The 26129-nt window shown below is 42.6% G+C and overlaps 1 protein-coding gene and 1 long non-coding RNA gene across 2 annotated transcripts in view; both read left to right on the forward strand.

The window, feature by feature from the left end:
- LOC144380344 (uncharacterized) overlaps window positions 1–26129 on the forward strand; it is a 387567-nt gene that overhangs the window by 54031 nt on the left and 307407 nt on the right. The window lies entirely within an intron of this gene.
- LOC118536234 (large ribosomal subunit protein mL42) lies at window positions 12270–14206 on the forward strand. The gene has a single exon (XM_036092957.2). The coding sequence runs from the start codon at window positions 12419–12421 to the stop codon at window positions 12845–12847; it is 429 nt and encodes a 142-aa protein (XP_035948850.1). The 5' UTR covers window positions 12270–12418; the 3' UTR covers window positions 12848–14206.

The following is a 26129-nucleotide window of genomic DNA, read 5'->3' on the forward strand; positions in this document are numbered from 1 at the left end:
TAATTTGGCTATTGTAAATAATGCTGCTATAAACATTGGGGTACATATATGCCTTCAAATTAGATTTTTTGTTTTTTGGGTTTTTTTTTGTGTGTGTGTGTGTGTGAATGTGTATGTGTGGGGGGGGATACTTTGCTTTTTAATATCTGTATTTTCCTTGTTTCTTTGTTCTTTTGGTGTTTTCATTGAATTGACTTATTCACTAGTTTATTTTTAACCTTTGTTGTTTTTTGATAAATGTGCTTAAAGCCATACATTTCCTTCTTAGTTCTGTTTTAGCTGTGCCACATAGATTTTCATTTGTTGTGCTTTTATTATAATTCACTTTTAAATATCTCTTAATTTTGTTTAGAATTTCCTTTTAAGCCATGATTAATTTAATAGTATGGCATTTTGTTTCCAAACACATGCTAAATATTGGCTTTTATTTTTTATAATTTCTAATGCCATTGTATTATGGTTGGAGAACATGGACTGTGTGATATTGAGTCTTTTGACTTTATTGAGGCTTTCTTAATAGCCATAATCATGTTGCTTTTTTGGAAATATTTTGTTTGTTGTCTTGAGTGATTATATGTTCTCTGTTGGATAGAGTTCTACTCTGTGTATGAAATAGCTTGAGTTTTTTACTTGTATTCTGCAAGTGTTCTATATCTCTATTAATTTTTTTTGCATTCTTAATCTGTCGTTTTCTAAGTAGAGTGTTAAAATATCCAAATGTTTTTTTCTCTAAAGTTCTGCTACAAGTAAAGTACATCAAGTGAGATGTATTTCAAAACTGTATTGTAAGACGCATATGTATATGATGTGTATATCTTCTGTTTTTGTCACCTAATTCGATTTTGTCAGATACTGAAAATGCTACTCCAGCTTTGTTTTGGTTCACATTTGTTCAGTATATCTCTTCCATCTTTTATTTCTATCTTATTTATATCTCTTTAAGTGTATCTTTTCTAGACTGAATATTATTGAATCTTTTATTTTTATCCAATCTGTCTTGATTTTTTTTAAATTTTATTATATTATGTTAGTCACCATACAATACATCATTGGTTTTTGATGTGGTGATCCACGATCCATTGTTTTCGTATAACACCCAGTGCTCCATGCAGTACGTGCCCTCCTTAATACCCATCACCAGGCTAACCAATCCCCCTGCCCCCTTCCATCTAAAACCCTTTTGTTTCTCAGAGTCCATAGTCTCTCATGGTTCATCTCTCCCCCAACCCCCTCCCCGATTTTTCCCTTCCTTCTCCTAATGTCGTCCATGCTATTCCTTATGTTCCACAAATAAGTGAAACCATATGATAATTGACTTTCTCTGCTTGACTTATTTCACTTAGCATAATCTCCTCCAGTCCCATCCATGTTGATGTAAAAGTTGGGTATTCATCTTTTCTGATGGCGGAGTGATATTCCATTGTATATATGGACCACATCTTCTTTATCCATTCATCTGTTGAAGGGCATCTTGGCTCTTTCCACAGTTTGGCTGTTGCAGACATTGCTGCTATGAACATTGGGGTGCATATGGCCCTTCTTTTCACTACATCTGTGTCTTTGGGGTAAATACCCAGGACTGCAATTGCTGGGTCATAGGGAAGCTCTATTTTTAAATTTTTGAGGCACCTCCACACTGTTTTCCAAAGTGGCTATACCAACTTGCATTCCCACCAACAGTGTAGGAGGGTTCCCAATTCTCCACAACCTCTCCAACATTTGTTGTTTCTTTCCCTGTCCATTTTTGCCATTCTAACTGGTGTAAGGTGGTATCTCAATGTGGTTTTGATTTGGAATTCCCTGATGGCTAATGATGATGAACATTTTTTCATGTGTCTGTTACCCATTTGTATGTCTTCTTCAGAGAAGTGTCTCTTCATAATTTATGCCCACTTTTTGACTTGGTTCTTTGTTTTTTTGGGTGTCGAGTTTGAGAAGTTCTTTATAGATTTTGGATACCAGCCCTTTATCTGTAGTGTCATTTGCAAATATCTTCTCCCATTCTGTGGGTTGCCTCTTTGTTTTGTTGACTGTTTCCTTTGCTGTGCAGAAGCTTTTTATCTTGATGAAGTCCCAAAAGTTCCTTTTTGCTTTCGTTTTGCTAGCTTTTGGAGATGTATCTTGAAAGAAGTTGCTGTGGGCGATGTCCAAGAGGTTACTGCCTATGTTCTCCTCTAGGATTTTGTTGGATTCCTGTCTCACATTGAGGTCTTTCATCCACTTTGAGTTTATCTTTGTGAATGGTGTTAGAGAATGGCCGAGTTTCATTCTTCTGCATGTGGCTGTCCAATTTTCCCAGCACCATTTATTGAAGAGACTGTCTTTTTTCCATTGCAGGTTTTTTCTTGCTTCGTCAAAGATTATTTGACCATAGAGTTGAGGGTCCATATCTAGGTGCTCTATTCTGTTCCATTGGTCTGTATGTCTGTTTTTGTGCCAGTACAGATCTTGGTGATCACAGCTTTATAATATAGCTTGAAATCGGGCAACATGTTGCCCCCAGCTTTGTTTTTCTTTTTCAACATTTCCTTGGTGATTCGGGGTCTTTTCTGATTCCATACAAATTTTAGGAATGTCTATTCCAGCGCTTTGAAAAATGTCATTGGAATTTTGATCGGGATGGCATTGAAGGTATAGATTGCTCTGGGTAGCATAGACATTTTAACAATGTTTATTCTTCTGATCATTGAGTATGGAATATTTTTCCATCTTTTTGTGTCTTCTTCAGTTTCTTTCATGAGTGTTTTGTAGTTTGAAGAGTATAGATCCTTTACCTCTTTGGTTAGGTTTATTCCGAGGTATCTTAGGGTTTTTGGTGCTATTGTAAATGGAATCATTTCTCTAATTTCTCTTTCTACAGTTGCGATGTTAGTGTATAAGAAGGCAACTGATTTCTGTGCATTGATTTTGTAGCCTGCCAAGTTACTGAATTGCTGTATGAGTTTTACAAATTTGGGGGTGGAGACTTTTGGGTTTTCCACATAAAGTATCATGTCGTCTGTGAAAAGAGAGAGTTTGACTTCTTCTTTGCCAATTTGAATACCTTTTATTTCTTTTTGTTCTCTGATTGCTGTTGCTAGGTCTTGTATTACTATGTTGAACAACAGTGGCGTGAGTGGGCATCCTTCACATGTTCCTGATCTTAAGGGAAAGGCTCTCAGCTTTTCCCCATTGAGGATGATGTTCACTGTGGGTTTTTCATAGATGGATTTTATGAACTTGAGGAATGTTCCCTCTATCCCTATACTCTGGAGAGTTTAATCAGGAGAGTCAAATGCTTTTTCTGCATCAATTGAGAGGACCATATGGTTCTTCTCCTTCCTCTTATTAATGTGTTCTATCACATTGATTGATTTGCGAATGTTGAACCACCCTTGCATCCCGGGGATAAATCCCACTTGGTCGTGGTGGATGATCCTTTTAATGTATTGTTGGATCCTATTAGCTAGGATTTGTTGAGGATTTTGGAATCCATATTCATCAGGGATATAGGTCTGAAATTCTCCTTTTTGATGGGTTCTTTGCCTGGTTTGGGGATTAAGGTAATGCTGGCCTCATAGAATGAGTTTGGAGGGTTTCCTTCTGTTTTTTGTATTTTGTTTTTTTTTTGAAACGGCTTCAGTAGAATAGGTATTATTTCTTCTTTGAATGTTTGGTAGAATTCCCCAGGGAATCCATCAGGCCCTGGACTCTTGTTTTTTGATCACTGCTTCGTTCTCCTTACTGGTGATTAGCCTATTCAGGTTGTCAATTTCTTCCTGTTTCAGTCTTGGCAGCTTATAGGTTTCCAGGAAGGCCTCCATTTCATCCATTGCTCAGTTTATTGGCATATAGTTGTTGATAAAAATTTCTAAAAATTGTTTCTATTTCCTTGGTGTTAGTCGTGATCTCTCCCCTTTCATTCATAATTTTATTAATTTGGGTCCTTTCTCTTTTCTTTTGGATAGGTCTGGCCAGTGGTTTATCGATCTTATTTATTCTTTCATAGAACCAACTTCTAGTTTCCTTGATCTGATCTACTGTGTTTCTGGTTTCTAATGCATTGATTTCTGCTCTAATTTTAATTATTTCTCTTCTGATGCATGGCTTAGGCATCGTTTGTTGCTTTTTGTCTAGTTCTTTAAGGTGTAGAGTTAGTTGGTGCATTCGGGATTTTTCTGTTTTTTTGAGTGTGGCTTGGATGGCTATGTATTTCCCCCTTAGAACCGCCTTTGCAATATCCCATACATTTGGGACCAATGTGTTTCGTTCTCATTGATTTCCATGAATTGTTTAAGTTCTTCTTTGATTTCCTGGTTGACCCAAACATTCTTGAGCAGAATGGTCATTAGCTTCCAAGTGTTTGAATTTCTGCCAAATTTTTTCTTGTGATTCAGTTCCAGTTTCAGAGCATTGTGGTCTGAGAATATGCAGGGAATAATCTCAGTCTTTTGGTATGGGTTGAGACCTGATTTGTGACCCAGTATATGGTCTATTCTGGAGAAAGTTCCATGTGCACTTGAGAAGAATGAGTATTCTGTTGTTTTAGGGTGGAATGTTCTGTAAATATCTATGAGGTCCATCTGGTCCAATGTATCATTCAAAGCTCTTGTTTCCTTGTTGATTTTCTGCTTAGATGATCTGTCTATTGCTGAGAGTGGAGTATTGCGGTCTCCTACAATTAACGTATTGTTATCAATATGACTCTTTATTTTGGTTAACAGTTGGCTTATGTAGATGGCTGCTCCCATGTTGGGGGCATAGATATTTACAATTGTTAGATCTTCTTGTTGGATAGACCCTTTAAGAATGATATAGTGTCCTTCTGTGTCTCTAACTACAGACTTTAGTTTAAAATATAATTTGTATGATATAAGAATTGCTACCCTAGCTTTCTTTTGAGGTCCGCTGGCATGGAAGATGGATCTCCATCCCTTCATTTTCAGTCTGGATGTACCTTTAGGTTCAAAATGAGTCTCTTGTAGGCAGCATATGGATGGATCCTGTCTTTTTATCCAATCTGCAACCCTGTGCCGTTTTATGGGAGTGTTTAGGACATTCCCATTGAGAATGATTATTGAAAGATATGAATTAATTGTCATCATGTTGCCTGTGAAGACGTTGTTTTCATAGATTGTCCCTGTAAATTTCTGTTGTATATCACTCTTGGCGTCTTTCTCCTTTTATAGACCCCCCCCCCCTTAATATTTCTTGCAGAGCTGGCTTAGTGGTCACATATTCTTTCAGTTGCTACCGGTCATGGAAGCTCTGCATCTCTCCATCCATTCTAAATGACAGCTTTGCTGGATAAACTATTCTTGGGTGCATGTTCTTCTCATTTAGTACCCTGACTATGTCTTTCCAGGCCTTTCTGGCTTGCCAGGTCTCTGTGGATAGGTCTGACGTTATTCTGATATTCCTCCCTCTGTACGTAAGGAATCTCTTCCCCCTAACTGCCCTGAAGATGGTTTTCTTGGTTCTAAGATTTGCAAGTTTTACTATTACATGCCGGGGTGCTGGCCTGTTTTCCTTGATCTTAGGAGGGGTCCTCTCTGCCTCTAGGATGCGAATGTTTGTTTCATTCCCCAGATTAGGGAGGTTCTCATCTACGATTTGCTCAAATACATCTTCTAGTCCTCTCTCTCCACTCCTTCTGGGATTCCAATTATTCTGACATTGGAACGCTTCATTGTGTCACTTATTTCTCTGATTCTATTTTCATGGATTCTGAGTTGTTTTTCCCTGGCCTCCTCTTTTCCCTTTTTATCTATTATATTGTCTTCCAGGTCTCTTTTTTGCTCTTCTGCCTCAGATACCCTAGCTGTTAGATTATCTAGATTGGATTGAATCTCACTGATAGCATTTTTAAGTTCTGCCAATTCTCCTTTAGTTTCTGCCCTTAGAGACTCTAGGTTGCCATTAATTGATTTCTCCATTCTAGCCATTGTCTTCACAATTGCTAGCTTGAATTCCATCTCCGACATCTTGGTTATCTCTGCATCCATTTGTAAATCTGCAGCATAAGTCATAATCTCTGAGTCTTTCTATTTTGGCGGCTCCTCCTCCTAGTCATTCTGTGGATGGGTGTTTGAGGGAATGTATAGAGTCCAAATTATTGACCAGAACCCAAGCAAGTTGCACCTGTTTTCTTGGGACCTTAGGGTTGCTGGCCTCTCATTTTCCCAGCCTGTCTTCTGCGGGAAGGGCCTGCCAGGCTGTTACTCAGGCAAGCCTGTTTGGGCGGAGTTGCCCTGCCCCCGTGTGGCTGGGGATGGGCTCAGCGGGAATCAGTCTTTGGGGATTTTGTTCTCTGGCGGCTGTCCCTGGTGCCTTCCTTTCTTTCTTTTTTTTTTTTTTTTAATTTTTTATTGTTATGTTAATCACCATACATTACAACATTAGTTTTTGTTGTAGTGTTCCATTATTCATTGTTTGTGCATAACACCCTGTGCTCCATGCAGAACGTGCCCTCTTTAATACCCATCACCGGGCTAACCCATCCTCCCAACCCCCTCCCCTGCAGAACCCTCAGTTTGTTTTTCAGAGTCCATCGTCTCTCATGGTTTTCTTCCCCTCCAATTCCCCCCCTTCATTCTTCCCCACCTGCTATCTTCTTTTTTTTTTTCTTAACATATATTGCATTATGTTTTTCAGAGGTACAGATCTGTGATTCAACAGTCTTGCAAAATTCACAGTGCTAACCAGAGCACATACTGTCCCCAGTGTCTATCAGCCAGTCACCCCATCCCTCCCATCCCACCCCCCACTCCAGCACCCTCAGATTGTTTCCTGAGATTAAGAATTCCTCACATCCCTGAGGTCATATGATACATGTCTTTCTCAGTTTGACTTATTTCCCTCAGCATAATACCCTCCAGTTCCATCCACATTGTTTGAAATGGCATGATCCCATTCCTTTTGATGGCTGGATAATATTCCATTGTATATATATACCACATCTTCTTTATCCATTCATCTGTCGATGGACATGTTGGCTCTTTCCACAGTTTGGCTATTGTGGACATTGCTGCTATAAACATCGGGGTGCACGTACTCCTTCGGATCCCTATATTTGTATCCTTGGGGTAAATACCCAGTAGTGCAATTGCTGGATCGTATGGTATCTCTATTTTCAACTTTTTGAGGAACCTCCATACTGTTTTCCAGAGTGGCTGCACCAGCTTGCATTCCCACCAACAGTGTAGGAGGGTTCCCCTTTCTCCGCATCCCCGCCAACATCTGTCGTTTCCTGACATGTTAATTTTAGCCATTCTGACTGGTGTGAGGTGGTATCTCATTGAGGTTTTGATTTGGATTTTCCTGATGCCGAGCGATGTTGAGCACTTTTTCATGTGTCTGTTGGTCATTTGCATGTCTTATTTGGAAAAATGTCTGTTCATGTCTTATGCCCATTTCTTGATTGGATTCTTTGTTCTTTGGGTGTTGACTTTGATAAGTTCTTTATAGATTTTGGATACTAGCCCTTTATCTGATATGTCATTTGCAAATATCTTCTCCCATTCTGTTGGTTGTCTTTTGGTTTTGTTGAGTGTTTCTTTTGCTTTGCAAAAGCTTTTTATCTTGATGAGGTCCCAATAGTTCATTTTTGCCCTTGCTTCCCTTGCCTTTGGCGATGTTTCTAGGAGGAAGTTGCTGCGGCTTAGGCCGAAGAGGTTGCTGCCTGTGTTCTCCTTTAGGATTTTGATGGACTCCTGTCTCACATTTAGGTCTTTCAACCATTTGGAGTCTACTTTTGTGTGTGGTGTAAGGAAATGGTCCAGTTTCATTCTTCTGCATGTGGCTGTCCAATTTTCCCAACACCATTTGTTCAAGAGACTGTCTTTTTTCCATTGGACACTCTTTCCTGCTTTGTCAAAGATTAGTTGACCATAGAGTTGAAGGTCCATTTCTGGGCTCTCTATTCTGTTCCATTGACCTATGTGTCTGTTTTTGTGCCAGTACCATACTGTCTTGATGATGACAGCTTTGTAATAGAGCTGGAAGTCTGGAATTGTGATGCCGCCAGCTTTGCTTTTCTTTTTCAATATTCCTGTGGCTATGCGGGGTCTTTTCTGGTTCCATACAAATTTTAGGATTATTTGTTCCATTTCTTTGAAAAGAGTTATTTTGATGGGGCTTGCACTGTATATGTAGATTGCTCTAAGTAGCATTGACATCTTCACAATATTTGTTCTTCCAATCCATGAGCATGGAACGTTTTTCCATTTCTGTGTGTCTTCCTCCATTTCTTTCATGAGTATTTTATAGTTTTCTGAGTACAGATCCTTTGCCCCTTTGTTGAGATTTATTCCTAGGTATCTTATGGTTTTGGGTGCAATTGTAAATGGGATCGACTCCTTAATTTCTCTTTCTTCTGTCTTGTTGTTGGTGTATAGGAATGCCACTGATTTCTGTGCATTGATTTTATATCCTGCCACTTGACTGAATTCCTGTATGAGTTCTAGCAGTTTTGGGGTGGAGTCTTTTGGGTTTTCCACATAAAGTATCATATCATCTGCAAACAGTGAGAGTTTGACTTCTTCTTTGCAGATTCAGATGCCTTTTATTTCTTTTTGTTGTCTGATTGCTGTGTATAGGACTTCTAATACTATGTTGAATAACAGTGGTGATAGTGGACATCCTTGCCGTGTTCCTGACCTTAGGGGGAAGATCTCAGTTTTTCCCCATTAAGAATGATATTTGCTGTACGTTTTTCATAGATGGCTTTCATGATATTGAGGTATGTACTCTCTATGCCTATACTCTGAAGAGTTTTGATCAAGAAAGGATGCTGTACTTTGTCAAATGCTTTTTCTGCATCTATTGAGAGGATCATATGATTCTTGTTCTTTCTTTTGTTAATGTATTGTATCACATTAATTGATTTGCGGATGTTGAACCAACCTTGAAGCCCAGGGATGAATCCCACTTGGTCGTGGTGAATAATCCTTTTAATGTATTGTTGGATCCTATAGGCTAGTATTTTGGTGAGAATCTTTGCATCCATGTTCATCAAGGATATTGGTCTGTAATTCTCCTTTTTGAAGGGGTCTTTGTCTGGTTTGGGGATCAAGGTAATGGTGGCCTCATAAAATGAGTTTGGAAGTTTTCCTTCCATTTCTATTTTTTGGAACAGTTTCAGAAGAATAGGTATTAATTCTTCTTTAAACGTTTGGTAGAATTCCCCTCGGAAGCCATCTGGCCCTGTGCTTTTTTTTGTTGGGAGATTTCTGATGACTGCTTCTATTTCCTTAGTGGTTATAGGTCTGTTCAGGTTTTCTGTTTCTTCCTGGTTCAGTTTTGGTAGTTGATACATCTCTAGGAAAGCATCCATTTCTTCCAGGTTATCTAATTTGCTGGCATAGAGTTTCTCATAATATGTTCTTATAATTGTTTGTATTTCTTTGGTGTTGGTTGTGATTTCTCCTCTTTCATTCATGATTTTGTTGATTTGGGTCATTTCTCTTTTCTTTTTGATAAGTCTGGCCAGGGGTTTATCAATCTTACTAATTCTTTCAAAGAACCAGCTCCTAGTTTCGTTGATCTGTTCTACTGTTCTTTTAGTTTCTATTTCATTGATTTCTGCTCTGAAATTTATTATTTCTCTTCTCCTGCTGGGTTTAGGCTTTATTTGCTGTTCTTTCTCCAGCTCCTTCAGGTGTAGGGTTAGGTTGTGTACTTGAGACCTTTCTTGTTTCTTGAGAAAGGCTTGTATTGCTCTATACTTTCCTCTTAGGGCTGCCTTTGCTGCATCCCAAAGATTTTGAATAGTTGTGTTTTCATTTTCATTGGTTTCCATGAAGTTTTTTAATTCTTCTCTAATTTCCTGGTTGACCCATTCATTCTTTAGTAGGATGTTCTTTAGCCTCCATGTATTTGAGTTCTTTCCGACTTTCTTCTTGTGATTGAGTTTTAGTTTCAAAGCATTGTGGTCTGAAAATATGCAGGGAATGATCCCAATCTTTTGGTACCAGTTGAGACCTGAATGTGATCTATTCTGGAGAATGTTCCATGGGCACTAGAGAAAAATTTGTATTCCGTTGGTTTGGGATGGAATGTTCTGAATATATCTGTGAAGTCCATTTTGTCTAGTGTGTCATTTAAAGTCTTTATTTCCTTGTTGATCTTTTGCTTAGATGATTTGTCCATTTCAGTGAGGGGAGTGTTAATATCCCCCACTATTATTGTATTGTTGTCATTGTGTTTCTTTGCTTTTGTTATTAATTGCCTTATATAATTGGCTGCTCCCATGTTAGGGGCATAGATATTTACAATTGTTAGATCTTCTTGTTGGATAGACCCTTTAAGTAGGATATACTGTCCTTCCTCATCTCTTATTATAGTCTTTGGTTTAAAATCTAATTTTCTGATATAAGGATTGCCACCCCAGCTTTCTTTTGGTGTCCATTAGCATGGTAAATGGTTTTCCACGCCCTCACTTTCAATTTGGGGGTGTCTTTGGGTCTAAAATAAGTCTCTTGCAGACAGCATATCGATGGGTCTTGTTTTTTAATCCAATCTGATAGCCTGTGTCTTTTGATTGGGGCATTTAGCCCATTTACATTCAGGGTAACTATTGAAAGATATGAATTTAGTGCCATTGTATTGCCTGTAAGGTGACTGTTACTGTATATTGTCTGTGTTCCTTTCTGGTCTATGTTGCTTTTAGGCTCTCTCTTTGCTTAGAGGACCCCTTTCAATATTTCTTGTAGGGCTGGTTTTGTGTTTGCAAATTCCTTTAGTTTTTGTTTGAGCTGGAAGCTTTTTATCTCTCCTTCAATTTTCAATGACAGCCTAGCTGGATATAGTATTCTTGGCTGCATATTTTTCTCATTTAGTGTTCTGAATATGTCCTGCCAGTCCTTTCTGGCCTGCCAGGTCTCTGTGGATAGGTCTGTTGCCAATCTAATGTTTCTACCATTGTAGGTTACATATCTCTTCTCCCGAGCTGCTTTCAGGATTTTCTCTTTGTCTCTGAGACTCGTAAGTTTTACTATTAGATGTCGGGGTGTTGACCTATTTTTATTGATTTTGAGAGGGGTTCTCTGTGCTTCCTGGATTTTGATGCCTGTTTCCTTCCCCAAATTAGGGAAGTTCTCTGCTATAATTTGCTCCAATACACCTTCTGCCCCTCTCTCTCTTTCTTCTTCTTCCGGGATCCCAATTATTGTAATGTTGTTTCGTCTTATGATATCACTCACCTCTCGAATTCTGCCCTCGTGATCTAGTAGTTGTTTATCTCTCTTTTTCTCAGCTTCTTTATTTTCCATCATTTGGTCTTTTATATCACTGATTCACTCTTCTGCCTCATTTATCCTAGCAGTTAGCACCCCCATATTTGATTGCACCTCATTAATAGCCTTTTTGATTTCGACTTGATTAGATTTTAGTTCTTTTATTTCTCCAGAAAGGGTTTCTCTCATAACTTCCATGCTTTTTTCGAGCCCAGCTAGTATCTTTAAAGTGATGATTCTGAACTCTAGATCCAACATCGTACTAATGTCCATATTGAGTAGGTCCCTGGCAGTCGGTATTACCTCTTGTTCTTTTTGTTGAGGTGATTTTTTCCATCTTGTCATTTTGTCAAGAGGAGAATGGGTTGATGAGAGAACAAAATGCTAACAGGGGAACAACGTCCCCAGAAATTCTACTTTAAACAAATCAGAAAAGACCCAAAGCAGGGGGAAAAGAAAGGGAAAGAGAGAGAAAAGAAAAAGAAAGGAAAAGATAAATATAAAAACTAACAAAAACAGAATAAAACAAAAACAGAATATCATCAAATATGATCAGGCTGGTACATAGATGAGTGCCCCACACTAGATTTTGGGTGTATTTTTCTCCGTTAGAAGAAAGTGCCTCTCAAAATTTTAAAGAAAGAAAAACTTATATATGTACAAAAATAAGGGTTGATATGATGAAGGGATGGAATATGACTGTAAAGATGAAAATTATAAAAAATTTTATGAAAGGAATAGATAAGAAGTTGTTTGAAAAAAGAAAGAAGAGGATTTAGAAAAAAAAAAGGAAAAAAAAGGGAGAGAATGTGATCAGGCAGAAAAGAACCATACACTAGAGATTTAGGGTATATTTTGATCTGTTAGAAGAAACTATCTCAAAATTTTAAGGAGAGAACAACTTATATATATATATGCCAAAAATGTAGGTAACTACTATGAAAGGATAGAATATGACTCTAAAAATGAAAAATAGAAATGATTTTTATAAAAGGGATTGATAAGATGGTGGTTGAAAAAGGGAAAAAGAAAAATTCAAAAAAAAAGGACAGTTAAAAAAAAATTAACTTTGAGCAGGTAAAATGGCGGGCTCGCGGTGAGCGGCTGTCAGGGATGAAAATAGGTATACCTGCAAGAAGATTTTAAAATCAGTTTCTCTTCAAATCATCTTCTTTCTCACCACCTAATAAGCATCTTGATTCACCATGGCGTTAGCAGCAGTAAAATGGGCGATATCAAACAGAGCTATCTGGAAACATTTATTTCCAATTCAAAACGGAGCTTTATATTGTGTTTGTCATAAATCTACGTATTCTTCTCTACCAGATGACTATAATTGCAAAGTAGAGCTTGCTTTGACATCGGATGGCAGGACAATAGTATGCTACCACCCTTCTGTGGACATTCCATATGAACATACAAAACCTATACCTCGGCCAGATCCTGTGCATAATAATGAAGAAACACATGACCAAGTGCTGAAAACCAGATTAGAAGAAAAAAATGAGCAATTCGAGCAAGGACCCATGATAGAACAACTTAGCAAAATGTTCTTTACTACTAAGCACCGTTGGTATCCTCGTGGACAGTATCATAGACGTCGTAGGAACCTGGATCCTCCAAAAGACAGATGATACTGAGGTTTTTAGGAATTAAAAAGATGTCATCTTGTGTCTCATTTGCCATTTGAGAAAATGCAATTGAGTATATTTACTAATATGTTATATAGCAAAATAATAAAATGTCTTCATGTATTAGCATGTATATTTCTTTATATATATTAGGGAATTGTGGATTTGACATTCTTACTTACAGAAACCTACTTCATCTTACTTTGCTTTTGAGATATTAAGATCTACCATTTATTTTTACGTGTGTAGTGTGATTATTTTTACATTATCAGCCAAATATTGTTAGTATTAATAGAAATACGCATGGCTCTCCTTCTCAAGGAGATTTTTAAATTGCCTTTGAAAAGAAACTCATGAGGTCCACCCAGAAAATAAATGTTACAATTCTTTCTTGTGGCTTCTAGGAAATAATTAAATTACGGTTGACCCTTGAACAACTCCAATTTGAATCGTGTGGGTCCATTTATACATAGATTTTTTTTTTAATAAATATAGTCCAGTACTGTAAATGTATTTTCTCTTTCTTATGATTTTCTTAGTAACATTTTCTTCTCCCTAGCTTTATTGTAAGAATACAATATAAAATACATATAACATGTAAAATATATGTTAACTGACTATGTTATTAGTAAGGCTACCAGTCAACAGTAGGTCATTAGTAATTAAGTTTTTGGGGAGTCAAAGTTATAGATGGATTTTTGACTGCGTAGCAGGTTGGTATCTCTAACTCCCTTGTTGTTCAAGGGTCAACTGTAGTTACATTTTAATTAGTTCTGTCTGCTGGGTCCTTTATATACATCATTATTAAATTCTCACAATAATCCTTTAAAGATAGAGCATCATCCCCATTTTATGGGTAGGGCCAAGTGACTTGAACCCTATCTACTTAGCAAGTGGGAGAGCCAAAATCCAAATGGTCAGGCCCCAAAGCTTTTTTACAGTGCATTACAGTGACAAAGGGGTATTCTCTTTCACCCAAGAATGTACTTTCCTAGAAAGAAAGTACATTTTGCTTACAAATTATATAATTTGCTTTGAGATTTTTTTTTTTTACTGGCTCTTTAAAAAATTATGCTAGCTTCAGAACACATGCAGCTCTGGTTAAAATGTTAATATCACTAAACTAGTGTTATGAGAACATTAATAGATTATTCTGCTGTTGATTGTCACTACCACTTTATATGTGATCTTTGATGGCATTACTGCCCCTGTGATTTCTATTTAGGAGGTGAGGAATCTCTTAAGAAGGTGGAGAAATGTTTTATTCAAACTTGTAAAATATTTGTGGTATTTTAAAATTTGATGTGAAAGATGATTTCAGTGAAGGGAAATTGAAATGAAATTCATTGAAATGAAACTTCATTTAAAGGCTGTTGTTGAATCTAGTTCTTTTAATAAAGGAACTCTAGCTGAAGGTTTAAGTATTTAGTAGAATCTATGGAATAATAAATAGGGAAGAGTAAGGGAAATAATTAATAATGGCCACCCTCTGTTATCAAAACGAAATGTCTTTTAGTGGCTTACTTCTTCATTAATATATTGGGGGGGAAAGATTAAAGAAAAACAAGTTGATAGAACTTAGTAATCAGAAAGTTTTACCAGACATGTTTAATGACATTGAAAAATGGTTAAATTTTTTTCAGGCTGATTTATATCCAAATTTTTATAAAGATTGAGATATGCCACATTTTAAAAGTAGGGAGAATAAAGAATTGAATTAAATAAAAAATTTTTTTCTAAGTACAAAAAAAAAAAATTAACTTTGAAAGACTAAAGAATCATGGATTCTAAAAAAGCCATGGATTCTATGTGCAGTATTCCCCTAGCACTGGAGTTCTGCCGTTCTCATTGATGGGTAAACTTGGTCTTGGCTGGCTGTTCTCGCTGATCTTCTGGGGGAGGGGCCTGTTTCCATGGTTCCCAAATGTCTTTGCCGGAGGTGGAATTGCCCTGCCCTTGCCAGGTCCAGGCTAAGTAATCTGCTCAGATTTGCTCTCGGGAGCTTTTGTTCCCTGCAAGCTTTCCGTACAGCTCCAGAGGCCGAGAGTGAAAATGGCGGCTTCCCAGTCTCCACCCCAGAGGAGCCGAGAACTCGGGGCCCCGCTCCTCAGTGCGCCCCCAGAGAAAAGTGTTCAGTCACTCCTGTCTCCCTGGTCTCCGGCCACACTCTGTGCTCCCCCGGCCTGTGACCGCGCGTTTCTATCTCTGGCACCCGTTCCTGTGTGGAGTCTCCAAACCCAGCAGATACTTGCGGTGCACTCCTGCGCCGCTCCTCCCGGGGGAGTCTCCCCGGATCTGCCGCTTGTTGGGTCCCTGCTGGAGGAGCAGTGGCCCGACTGTGCTGCGGATTACGGTTTATGGCAACCCCGAGCTGAGAGCCCGCTCCTCAGCTCCGTCTCTGCAGCCGGCTTCCCCGCTCCAATACCTGGGAGCTCTTCCACAGTCAGGCACCCCTGGTCTTTCTGTGACCCCGAGGGTCCTGAGACCACACTGTCCCGCGAGGGTTCCACCCCCCGCTTAGCCACTGGAGCGACGTCCCACAGCGGAGCACACTTCTAAAAGTTCTGATTTTGTGCTCCGCAGCTCTATCACTTGCCAAAAGTGGCCGACAGAGGCCCCCTCCCCCGCCGTCTATCCTCCCGAATATCACCTGGGATTCACTTCTCCACACGTCCTACCTTCCAGAATGTGGTCGCTTTTCTGTTCAGAGAGTTGTTGCTATTCTTTTCTTCGATCTCCTTTTGAGTTTGTAGGTGTTCAGAATGGTTTGATCCCTATCCAGCTGAATTCCTGAGACCAGAAGAAATCCAGGTCTCCTACTCCTCTGCCATCTTGCTCCGCCCCCTCCCTGGCAGCTTTCTGCGTCTCTTCCAGGAGTCAGAGCAGAAGAGACCGTTTCCAACCCTCTGCCTCAGAGCAGAGAGACCGCAGTCTGTTCTTCAGGGAGCTCTCCAGGCCACACCGTCTCCGTTTCTATCCGTGCTGCTATAAACTGCAGTGTCCTGGATTGTGCACCCTCCGCAGTGCCCCTAGTCCTGCCTCCAGGTTGGAGCATGTCTCTGCCCTTTGTGCTTCTAAAACCGCCAGCTGTTCCCAGCTCGCACGCGCGTGACCCCAGCGCTCCGGGTTTCCGTCCAGGGGGCTGCACTTTGCAGGCGTGACCCCAGTGCTCTGGGTTTCCACCCCGGGGGCTGCCTGAAAGTCCTTTCCCCGCTGCTACGGGTCTGCGAGTCTTTGCCCCGTCAGCAGCACGTGAGGCTGTCACTCACCAGCGGTGTAGGATCCCCACGGCCAGGCACCCTCTTGCTGCCATTTATCCTCCGGTATCTGCCCACAGAATCACGGCTCTCCACTTTGTACCTCAAAACCAACCACCTGTGATATTCTGTTTGTAGAGATCCAGATCTTCTTACATCTCAGGCTGGTTTCATGGGTGCTCAGAGTGGTCTGGTAGATATCCAGCTCAATTCCGGGGACCAGTTGAAATAGGGTCCCCTACTCCTCCGCCATCTTTCCCCCCTCTCTTTATTTTTTTAAAGATTTTATTTATTAATTTGAGAGAGAGAAAGAGAGTGTGCATGCATGTGAGCATGTGCAGGAGCAGGGAGAGGGGCAGAGGGAGAAGCAGACTCCCCACTGAGCTGGGAGCCCAAAATGGGGCTCAATCCCATGACCCTGAGATTATGACCTGAGCTGAAGACACACACTTAACCAACTGCACCCCCCAGGCACCCCTGTAAGTCTGTCTTTAATTGGTAAGTTTAATTCATGTACATTTATTGTGAAGTTGTCTTTTATTATTATTTTTTTATTTTAGTATTGTTGACACATGCAGTTTCATTAGTTTGAGGTGTGCAACTTAGTGATTCAACAACTATATATGTTATGCTTTGCTCACCACAAGTGTAGGTGGCATTTCACTTTTTACTTTTCATTTATGATATTTTTTGTTTTTTTTGTGTGTATTTTTTTTTCCTTTTTGCTTTCTATAAGATAGATCAAGTTTTCTCCTGTTTTATAGAAAATTATATATTTTCTTACCCTTTAACTTAAGATCTGACCTCATGTTATTCACCCCTATTGAGTTTTACCCATACAATAACTGCAACTTCTTTCAACAACATATCTACCTTTGCAGGCTCTTATGTTTCATTTATCTTCCTTTCACACCTACCCCGTCATGGTAACATCATCTAGAATTTTAATCTTTCCTAGAATCCATGTTTCCCCTCTCACTTTTATAGTTTCTCCAGGGCTGATTTAGGAAATACAGACCATACTAGTTTGCTACCTTGCTACTAGAAAGCCTCAAAGAAGTTTTGTAGCAAATTAAGAGCATTTATCTTGCTTTGAATTATCCAACTTTAATCGCAGGAGGCAGTGAGTCAATAACTTAATCAGTATTTTTTCCCCAAATAACAGGTAGAAAATGTGAAATTACTGGATCGTCATGTGTGTAAGAAGCCTGCTAATGGGATTCTATATCTTACTGCAACCCATCTGACATATGTAGAGGCTTCTGGTGCAGCCCAGAAAGAAACATGGGTATGTTTACAAGAAGAAATATCAAAGGGTCTTAAAGAGTTGTGTTTACATGCTAATATGGTAGTTTCTTGAAATTTAAAGTAACAGTCAAATTGCTCTGAAACCTTTTCTTCAAAGAATCTATTCTATGTTTTTTTTATCATAGATTGAATCATATGACTCTTTGTCCCTCAAGTTATTGACTGTGGTCATCTTAGTCATTTAAAACTACATTTTTTTTCTCAATATTTTTAGGTAGGTTAGTCTCTGCTCATTTTCTGAGCCTAGTTGATAAGCATCCTGAAGCAATTTAAAACCTTGCTACCCATAAAGTGTGGCCTAAGAACCTGGGTGCCTGTTAAAAATGCAGAGTCTCATTTCTAAGATTTTTAGTATTTTAAGGATTTATTTATTTGAGAGAGTGAGATAGAAAGAGAGAGTGAGCACTGAGCAAGGGGGAGGAGCAGAGAGAGAAGAAGAAGCAGACTCCCTACTGAGCAAAGATCCTGATTCAGGGCTGGATCCCAAGACCCTGAGATCACGACCTGAGCTGAAGGTAGACGCTTAACCCTTTGAGCCACCCAGGCGCCCTAGATTTTAAATTTCTGAAAAGCTCTTAGGTGTTGCAGATGGCCCACGGACTATACTTTGGGTATCATTTATTTGAACCATCTCTCTGACCTAAGACAGGTTATGTTTTTCATGTGCATATCTGTGTGTTTCTTGTTATACCTTTAAACAATGTTTTCTAATTAGTTTAGCACCCCAAACATCACTATATGCCTTCCCCACCCTAAAGTAGCATCATTGAATCTTAACTTAATCATTAGCCAGATTTATGCTTAGACTTATTTGTTTATAACAAGTGTAACATACTTCTGGTATATGACATACCATAGTAATTAAGATCACAAGCTCTAGAGCCAGTCTGCTCAAGGTGAAATCCCAGCTTCAACATGTATTATCTTAGTAACCTTGGGCAATTTATTTAATTTTTCTGTGTCTCACTTCTCTCATGTGTAAAATAGGGATAATAATAATACCTTGTTATGAGTGTTGTTTCTTCGAGTTAGAACGCTAGCTATTAGCCTTCCATGCAAAAGTGGGGCTGCCGTGCTAGCTTGATGAAACACATGGGGAGTCGTGTTCTGCCTTCTGCTGGGGCCTGAGTCTCACTCGCAAAAAGCTTTGGACTCCCTTGCAGGGCTCTCATGCACGCACACACCAAAATGCTTCCACCCTCAGGAGCGGCTGTTTTAGCTGAAGCATGGATTCGCCACCGAGTTTTTCCTTCGAGTTAGGCGGTTTTCATTAAGCCTGCACACACACCCGGGGCAACGGTACTAGCCCCATAACCATGGTGTGAGTTGAGAGCTGCCTTCTCTCCGGCCTGTCTCTCCCTCGATTTTACGAAACGGAACCCGTCCCCAGGCTCTCACCCACAGTACACCCTAAACTGCTTCTTCCCGGGTCTCTTCAGTGTTGTTTCTCCGAGTTAGAACGCTTGCTATTAATGTCCACAATAGCCAAACTGTGGAAAGAGCCAAGATGTCCATCAACAGATGAATGGATAAAGAAGATGTGCTATATATATATATATATATACAATGGAATATTATGCAGCCATCAAAAGGAATGAGATCTTGCCATTTGCAATGACGTGGATGGAACTGGAGGGTATTATGCTGAGCGAAATAAGTCAAACAGAGAAAGACATGTATCATATGACCTCACTGATATGAGGAATTCTTAATCTCAGGAAACAAACTGAGGGTTGCTGGAGTGGGGGGTGGGGTGGGAGGGATGGGGTGACTGGGTGACGGACACTGGGGAGGGTATGTGTTCTGGTAAGCGCTGTGAATTGTGCAAGACTGTTGAATCTCAGATCTGTACCTCTGAAACAAATAATGCAATATATGTTAAGAAAGAAAAAAAGAAGAAGAAGAAAGTAGCAGGAGGGGAAGAATGAAGGGGGAGAAATCGGAGGGGGAGAAGAACCATGAGAGACGATGGACTCTGAAAAACAAACTGAGGGTTCTAGAGGGGAGGGGGGTGGGAGGATGGGTTAGCCTGGTGATGGGTATTGAGGAGGGCACGTTCTGCATGGAGCACTGGGTGTTATGCACAAACAATGAATCATGGAACACTATATCTAAAACTACCGATGTAATGTATGGGGATTAACATAACAATAAAAACATTTAATAAAAACAAAAAAGAACGCTTGCTATTAGACTTCCATGCAAAAGTGGGGCCGCAGTGCTAGCCTCAGGAAACAAGTGGGGAGTCGTGTTCTGCCTTCTGCCGGGGCCTGAGTCCCACACGGAAAATGGTTCTGGACTCACTTGCAGTGCGCTCACGCATGCACACAGCAAAATGCGTCCACCCTCCGGCATGGCTACTTTAGCCGAAGCAGGAATTCTCTACAGAGTTGTTCCTCTGAGTTAGGTGGTTGGCTTTAGGCCTGCAGGCACACCCGGGGCAAGGGTACCAGCCTCATAAACAAGAGGTGAGTTGAGAGCTGCCTTCCGCTCCGGCCTGTTTCTCACTCCATTTCACGTATGGGACCCTTTCCCCGGGCTCTCATACACGAGCACTGTCAAATTCCCCTGGCTTCAGGAACGGCAACGTTAACTCAAGCGCAGTAACTCTAGAGCATTGATTCTTGGTGTTAGTAGCCTGGTAACTAGGCATCCAGGCACACAGGGTACAGCAGTGCTAATCTCCTCAAACAAGAGGTGAGTCCACAGCAGCCTTCCTTCCAGGCCTGCTTCTCACTCCGAGTTACGTTTAGGTTCCATTTCTCATGCTTTCACAAAAACACACAATAGATGAAGTGCACGCTCAGGAAGGGCGATCTTTGCTGAGGCACGGGTCCTCTGCACTTTTGTTCCTTTGCGTTGGGTGGATGACACTTAGGACTACACACACACACACGGGAGAGCCGATCTAGTTTCCCGAAACAAGAGTTGAGTCGAGAGCTGCCTCCTGCCCATGCTTATTTCTCCCTCGGAATTCTGCTGGGACTCCTTCCCCAGGTTTGCACTCAAGCAGAGTTGAAAATGCTGCCACCCTGTGGAGAGGCGAATGAGCTGAAGCTGGGATTCTTGACCGGCTTCTTTCTGCCAAATCAGTGTGGAGCACTTGGCATTCCTATGCACACATGGAGCGGTAGTGTTAGCTTCAGGTAACAAGAGCTGAGTCGAGAGGTGCCTTCTGGCCCGGACTTCTTCTCCCTCGGTCTCACGTAAGGAACCCGTTCCCCAGGCTCTCACCCACGGTAGCCTGGAAACTGCTTCCTCCCTCAGAGACGTGGATGGTAGCTAAAGCACGATTTCTCTACCCTGTTGTTTCTTCGAGTTAGAACGCTAGCGATTAGACTTCCATGCGAAAGTGGGGCCGCAGTGCTAGCTTGATGAAACACAGGGGGAGTCGTGTTCTGCCTTCTGCTGGGGCCTGAGTCTCACTCGCAAAAAGCTCTGGACTCCCTTGCAGGGCTCTCACGCACGCACACAACAAAATGCTTCCCCACCCTCTGGAGTGGCTGTTTTAGCTGAAGCATGGATTCTCTACCAAGTTTTTCCTTCGAGTTAGGTGGTTGTCTTTAAGCCTGCACGCACACCCGGGGTAACGGTACTAGCCCCATAGCCATGGTATGAGTGGAGGGCTGCCTTGTGTACCGGCCTGTCTCTCCCCCGATTTTACGAAATGGAACCCGTCCCCAGGCTCTCACCCACAGTCCACCCTATACTGCTTCCTCCCACAGAGGTCGACGGTAGCTAAAGCACGGTTTCTCTACAGTGTTGTTTCTCCGAGTTACAACGCTAGCGATTAGACTTCCATGCAAAAGTGGGGCCGCAGTGCTAACTTCATGAAACAAGTGGGGAGGCGTGTCCTCCCTTCTCCCGGGGCCTGAGTCTCACACGGAAAATGGTTTGGGACTCCATTGCACTTCTCTCACGCAGGCACACAGCAAAATGCTTCCAGCCTCAGGAATGCCTATGTTCGCTGAAGCAGGAATTCTCTACAGAGTTGTTCCTTCGACTTAGGTGCTTGGCTTTAGGCCTGCAGGCACACCCGGGGCAACTGCACTAGCCTCGTAAACAACAGGTGAGTTGACAGCTGCCTTCTGCACTGGCCTGTCTCTCCCTCGATTTTACCTATGGAACCTGTCCCCAGGCTCTCACCCACAGTGCAGCGTAAACTGCTTTCTCACACAGGGAGGTCGACGGTAGCTAAAGCACGCTTTCTCTACACTGTTGTTTCTTGGAGTTTGAACGCTAGCGATTAGGCTTCCAGGCAAAAGTGGGGCCGCAGTGCTAGCTTGATGAAACACAGGGGGAGTCGTGTTCTGCCTTCTGCTGGGGCCTGAGTCTCACTCGCAAAAAGCTTTGGACTCCCTTGCAGGGCTCTCACGCACGCACACAACAAAATGCTTCCACCCTCTGGAGTGGCTGTTTTAGCTGAAGCATGGATTCTCTACCAAGTTTTTCCTTCGAGTTCGGTGGTTGTCTTTAAGCCTGCACGCACACCCGGGGCAACGGTACTAGCCCCATAACCATGGTGTGAGCGGAGAGCTGCCTTGTGTACCGGCCTGTCCCTCCCCCGATTTTCCGAAATGGAACCCGTCCTCAGGCTCTCACCCACAGTACACCCTAAACTGCTTCCTCCCACACAGAGGTCGACGGTACCTAAAGCACGGTTTCTCTAGTGTTGTTTCTCCGAGTTAGAATGCTAGCGATTAGACTTCCATGCAAAAGTGGGGCCGCAGTGCTAGCTTCATGAAACAAGTGGGGAGTCGTGTTCTGCTTTCTTCCGGGGCCTGAGTCTCACACAGAAAATGGTTTGGGACTCAGCTGCAGGGCGCTCACCCTTGCACACAGCAAAATGCGTCCACCCTCAGGCATGGCTCTTTTAGCCGAAGCAGGAATTCTCTAAGGAGTTGTTCCCTTGAGTTAGGTGGTTGGCTTTAGGCCTGCAGGCACCCCCGGGGCAAGGGTACTAGCATCAGAAACAAGAGGTGAGTTTAGAGCTCCCTTCCACACCGGCCTGTTGCTCACTCCATTTCACGTATGGGACCCTTTCCCGGTCTCTCCTACAGGAGCACTGTAAAATTCCTCCGTCTTCAGGAACGGCAATGTTACATAAAGGGCAGTAACTATACACCATTGCTTCGTGGCCTTAGTAGCCTGGTAGGCGAATGAGCTGCAGCTGGGATTCTTTACAGGCTCGTTCCTTCCAAGGCAGTGTTGAGCACGGAGCATTCCAAGCACACATGGAGCAGTAGTGTTAGCTTCAGGTAGCAAGATCTGAGTCCAGAGGTGCCTTCTGCCCGGAACGGTTTCTCCCTCGGTTTCACGTATGGAAACCGTTCCCCAGGCTCTCACCCACGGTACCCTGTATACTGCTTCCTCTGCGTGGAGGTCGACAGTAACTAAAGCACGATTTCTCTACACTGTTGTTTCTTTGAGTTAGAACGCTAGTGATGAGACTTCCATGCAAAAGTGGGGCCGCAGTGCTAGCTTGATGAAACACGGGGGGAGTCGTGTTCTGCCTTCTGCTGGGGCCTGAGTCTCACTCGCAAAAAGCTTTGGACTCCCTTGCAGGGCTCTCATGCACGCACACACCAAAATGCTTCCACCCTCAGGAGCGGCTGTTTTAGCTGAAGCATGGATTCGCCACCGAGTTTTTCCTTCGAGTTAGGCGGTTTTCATTAAGCCTGCACACACACCCGGGGCAACGGTACTAGCCCCATAACCATGGTGTGAGTTGAGAGCTGCCTTCTCTCCGGCCTGTCTCTCCCTCGATTTTACGAAACGGAACCCGTCCCCAGGCTCTCACCCACAGTACACCCTAAACTGCTTCTTCCCGGGTCTCTTCAGTGTTGTTTCTCCGAGTTAGAACGCTTGCTATTAATGTCCACAATAGCCAAACTGTGGAAAGAGCCAAGATGTCCATCAACAGATGAATGGATAAAGAAGATGTGCTATATATATATATATATATATATATATATATATATATATATATACAATGGAATATTATGCAGCCATCAAAAGGAATGAGATCTTGCCATTTGCAATGACGTGGATGGAACTGGAGGGTATTATGCTGAGCGAAATAAGTCAAACAGAGAAAGACATGTATCATATGACCTCACTGATATGAGGAATTCTTAATCTCAGGAAACAAACTGAGGGTTGCTGGAGTGGGGGGTGGGGTGGGAGGGATGGGGTGACTGGGTGACGGACACTGGGGAGGGTATGTGTTCTGGTAAGCGCTGTGAATTGTGCAAGACTGTTGAATCTCAGATCTGTACCTCTGAAACAAATAATGCAATATATGTTAAGAAAGAAAAAAAGAAGAAGAAGAAAGTAGCAGGAGGGGAAGAATGAAGGGGGAGAAATCGGAGGGGGAGAAGAACCATGAGAGACGATGGACTCTGAAAAACAAACTGAGGGTTCTAGAGGGGAGGGGGGTGGGAGGATGGGTTAGCCTGGTGATGGGTATTGAGGAGGGCACGTTCTGCATGGAGCACTGGGTGTTATGCACAAACAATGAATCATGGAACACTATATCTAAAACTACCGATGTAATGTATGGGGATTAACATAACAATAAAAACATTTAATAAAAACAAAAAAGAACGCTTGCTATTAGACTTCCATGCAAAAGTGGGGCCGCAGTGCTAGCCTCAGGAAACAAGTGGGGAGTCGTGTTCTGCCTTCTGCCGGGGCCTGAGTCCCACACGGAAAATGGTTCTGGACTCACTTGCAGTGCGCTCACGCATGCACACAGCAAAATGCGTCCACCCTCCGGCATGGCTACTTTAGCCGAAGCAGGAATTCTCTACAGAGTTGTTCCTCTGAGTTAGGTGGTTGGCTTTAGGCCTGCAGGCACACCCGGGGCAAGGGTACCAGCCTCATAAACAAGAGGTGAGTTGAGAGCTGCCTTCCGCTCCGGCCTGTTTCTCACTCCATTTCACGTATGGGACCCTTTCCCCGGGCTCTCATACACGAGCACTGTCAAATTCCCCTGGCTTCAGGAACGGCAACGTTAACTCAAGCGCAGTAACTCTAGAGCATTGATTCTTGGTGTTAGTAGCCTGGTAACTAGGCATCCAGGCACACAGGGTACAGCAGTGCTAATCTCCTCAAACAAGAGGTGAGTCCACAGCAGCCTTCCTTCCAGGCCTGCTTCTCACTCCGAGTTACGTTTAGGTTCCATTTCTCATGCTTTCACAAAAACACACAATAGATGAAGTGCACGCTCAGGAAGGGCGATCTTTGCTGAGGCACGGGTCCTCTGCACTTTTGTTCCTTTGCGTTGGGTGGATGACACTTAGGACTACACACACACACACGGGAGAGCCGATCTAGTTTCCCGAAACAAGAGTTGAGTCGAGAGCTGCCTCCTGCCCATGCTTATTTCTCCCTCGGAATTCTGCTGGGACTCCTTCCCCAGGTTTGCACTCAAGCAGAGTTGAAAATGCTGCCACCCTGTGGAGAGGCGAATGAGCTGAAGCTGGGATTCTTGACCGGCTTCTTTCTGCCAAATCAGTGTGGAGCACTTGGCATTCCTATGCACACATGGAGCGGTAGTGTTAGCTTCAGGTAACAAGAGCTGAGTCGAGAGGTGCCTTCTGGCCCGGACTTCTTCTCCCTCGGTCTCACGTAAGGAACCCGTTCCCCAGGCTCTCACCCACGGTAGCCTGGAAACTGCTTCCTCCCTCAGAGACGTGGATGGTAGCTAAAGCACGATTTCTCTACCCTGTTGTTTCTTCGAGTTAGAACGCTAGCGATTAGACTTCCATGCGAAAGTGGGGCCGCAGTGCTAGCTTGATGAAACACAGGGGGAGTCGTGTTCTGCCTTCTGCTGGGGCCTGAGTCTCACTCGCAAAAAGCTCTGGACTCCCTTGCAGGGCTCTCACGCACGCACACAACAAAATGCTTCCCCACCCTCTGGAGTGGCTGTTTTAGCTGAAGCATGGATTCTCTACCAAGTTTTTCCTTCGAGTTAGGTGGTTGTCTTTAAGCCTGCACGCACACCCGGGGTAACGGTACTAGCCCCATAGCCATGGTATGAGTGGAGGGCTGCCTTGTGTACCGGCCTGTCTCTCCCCCGATTTTACGAAATGGAACCCGTCCCCAGGCTCTCACCCACAGTCCACCCTATACTGCTTCCTCCCACAGAGGTCGACGGTAGCTAAAGCACGGTTTCTCTACAGTGTTGTTTCTCCGAGTTACAACGCTAGCGATTAGACTTCCATGCAAAAGTGGGGCCGCAGTGCTAACTTCATGAAACAAGTGGGGAGGCGTGTCCTCCCTTCTCCCGGGGCCTGAGTCTCACACGGAAAATGGTTTGGGACTCCATTGCACTTCTCTCACGCAGGCACACAGCAAAATGCTTCCAGCCTCAGGAATGCCTATGTTCGCTGAAGCAGGAATTCTCTACAGAGTTGTTCCTTCGACTTAGGTGCTTGGCTTTAGGCCTGCAGGCACACCCGGGGCAACTGCACTAGCCTCGTAAACAACAGGTGAGTTGACAGCTGCCTTCTGCACTGGCCTGTCTCTCCCTCGATTTTACCTATGGAACCTGTCCCCAGGCTCTCACCCACAGTGCAGCGTAAACTGCTTTCTCACACAGGGAGGTCGACGGTAGCTAAAGCACGCTTTCTCTACACTGTTGTTTCTTGGAGTTTGAACGCTAGCGATTAGGCTTCCAGGCAAAAGTGGGGCCGCAGTGCTAGCTTGATGAAACA

This window comes from Halichoerus grypus, chromosome X, assembly GCF_964656455.1.
Source record: "Halichoerus grypus chromosome X, mHalGry1.hap1.1, whole genome shotgun sequence".
Taxonomy (NCBI): domain Eukaryota; kingdom Metazoa; phylum Chordata; class Mammalia; order Carnivora; family Phocidae; genus Halichoerus; species Halichoerus grypus.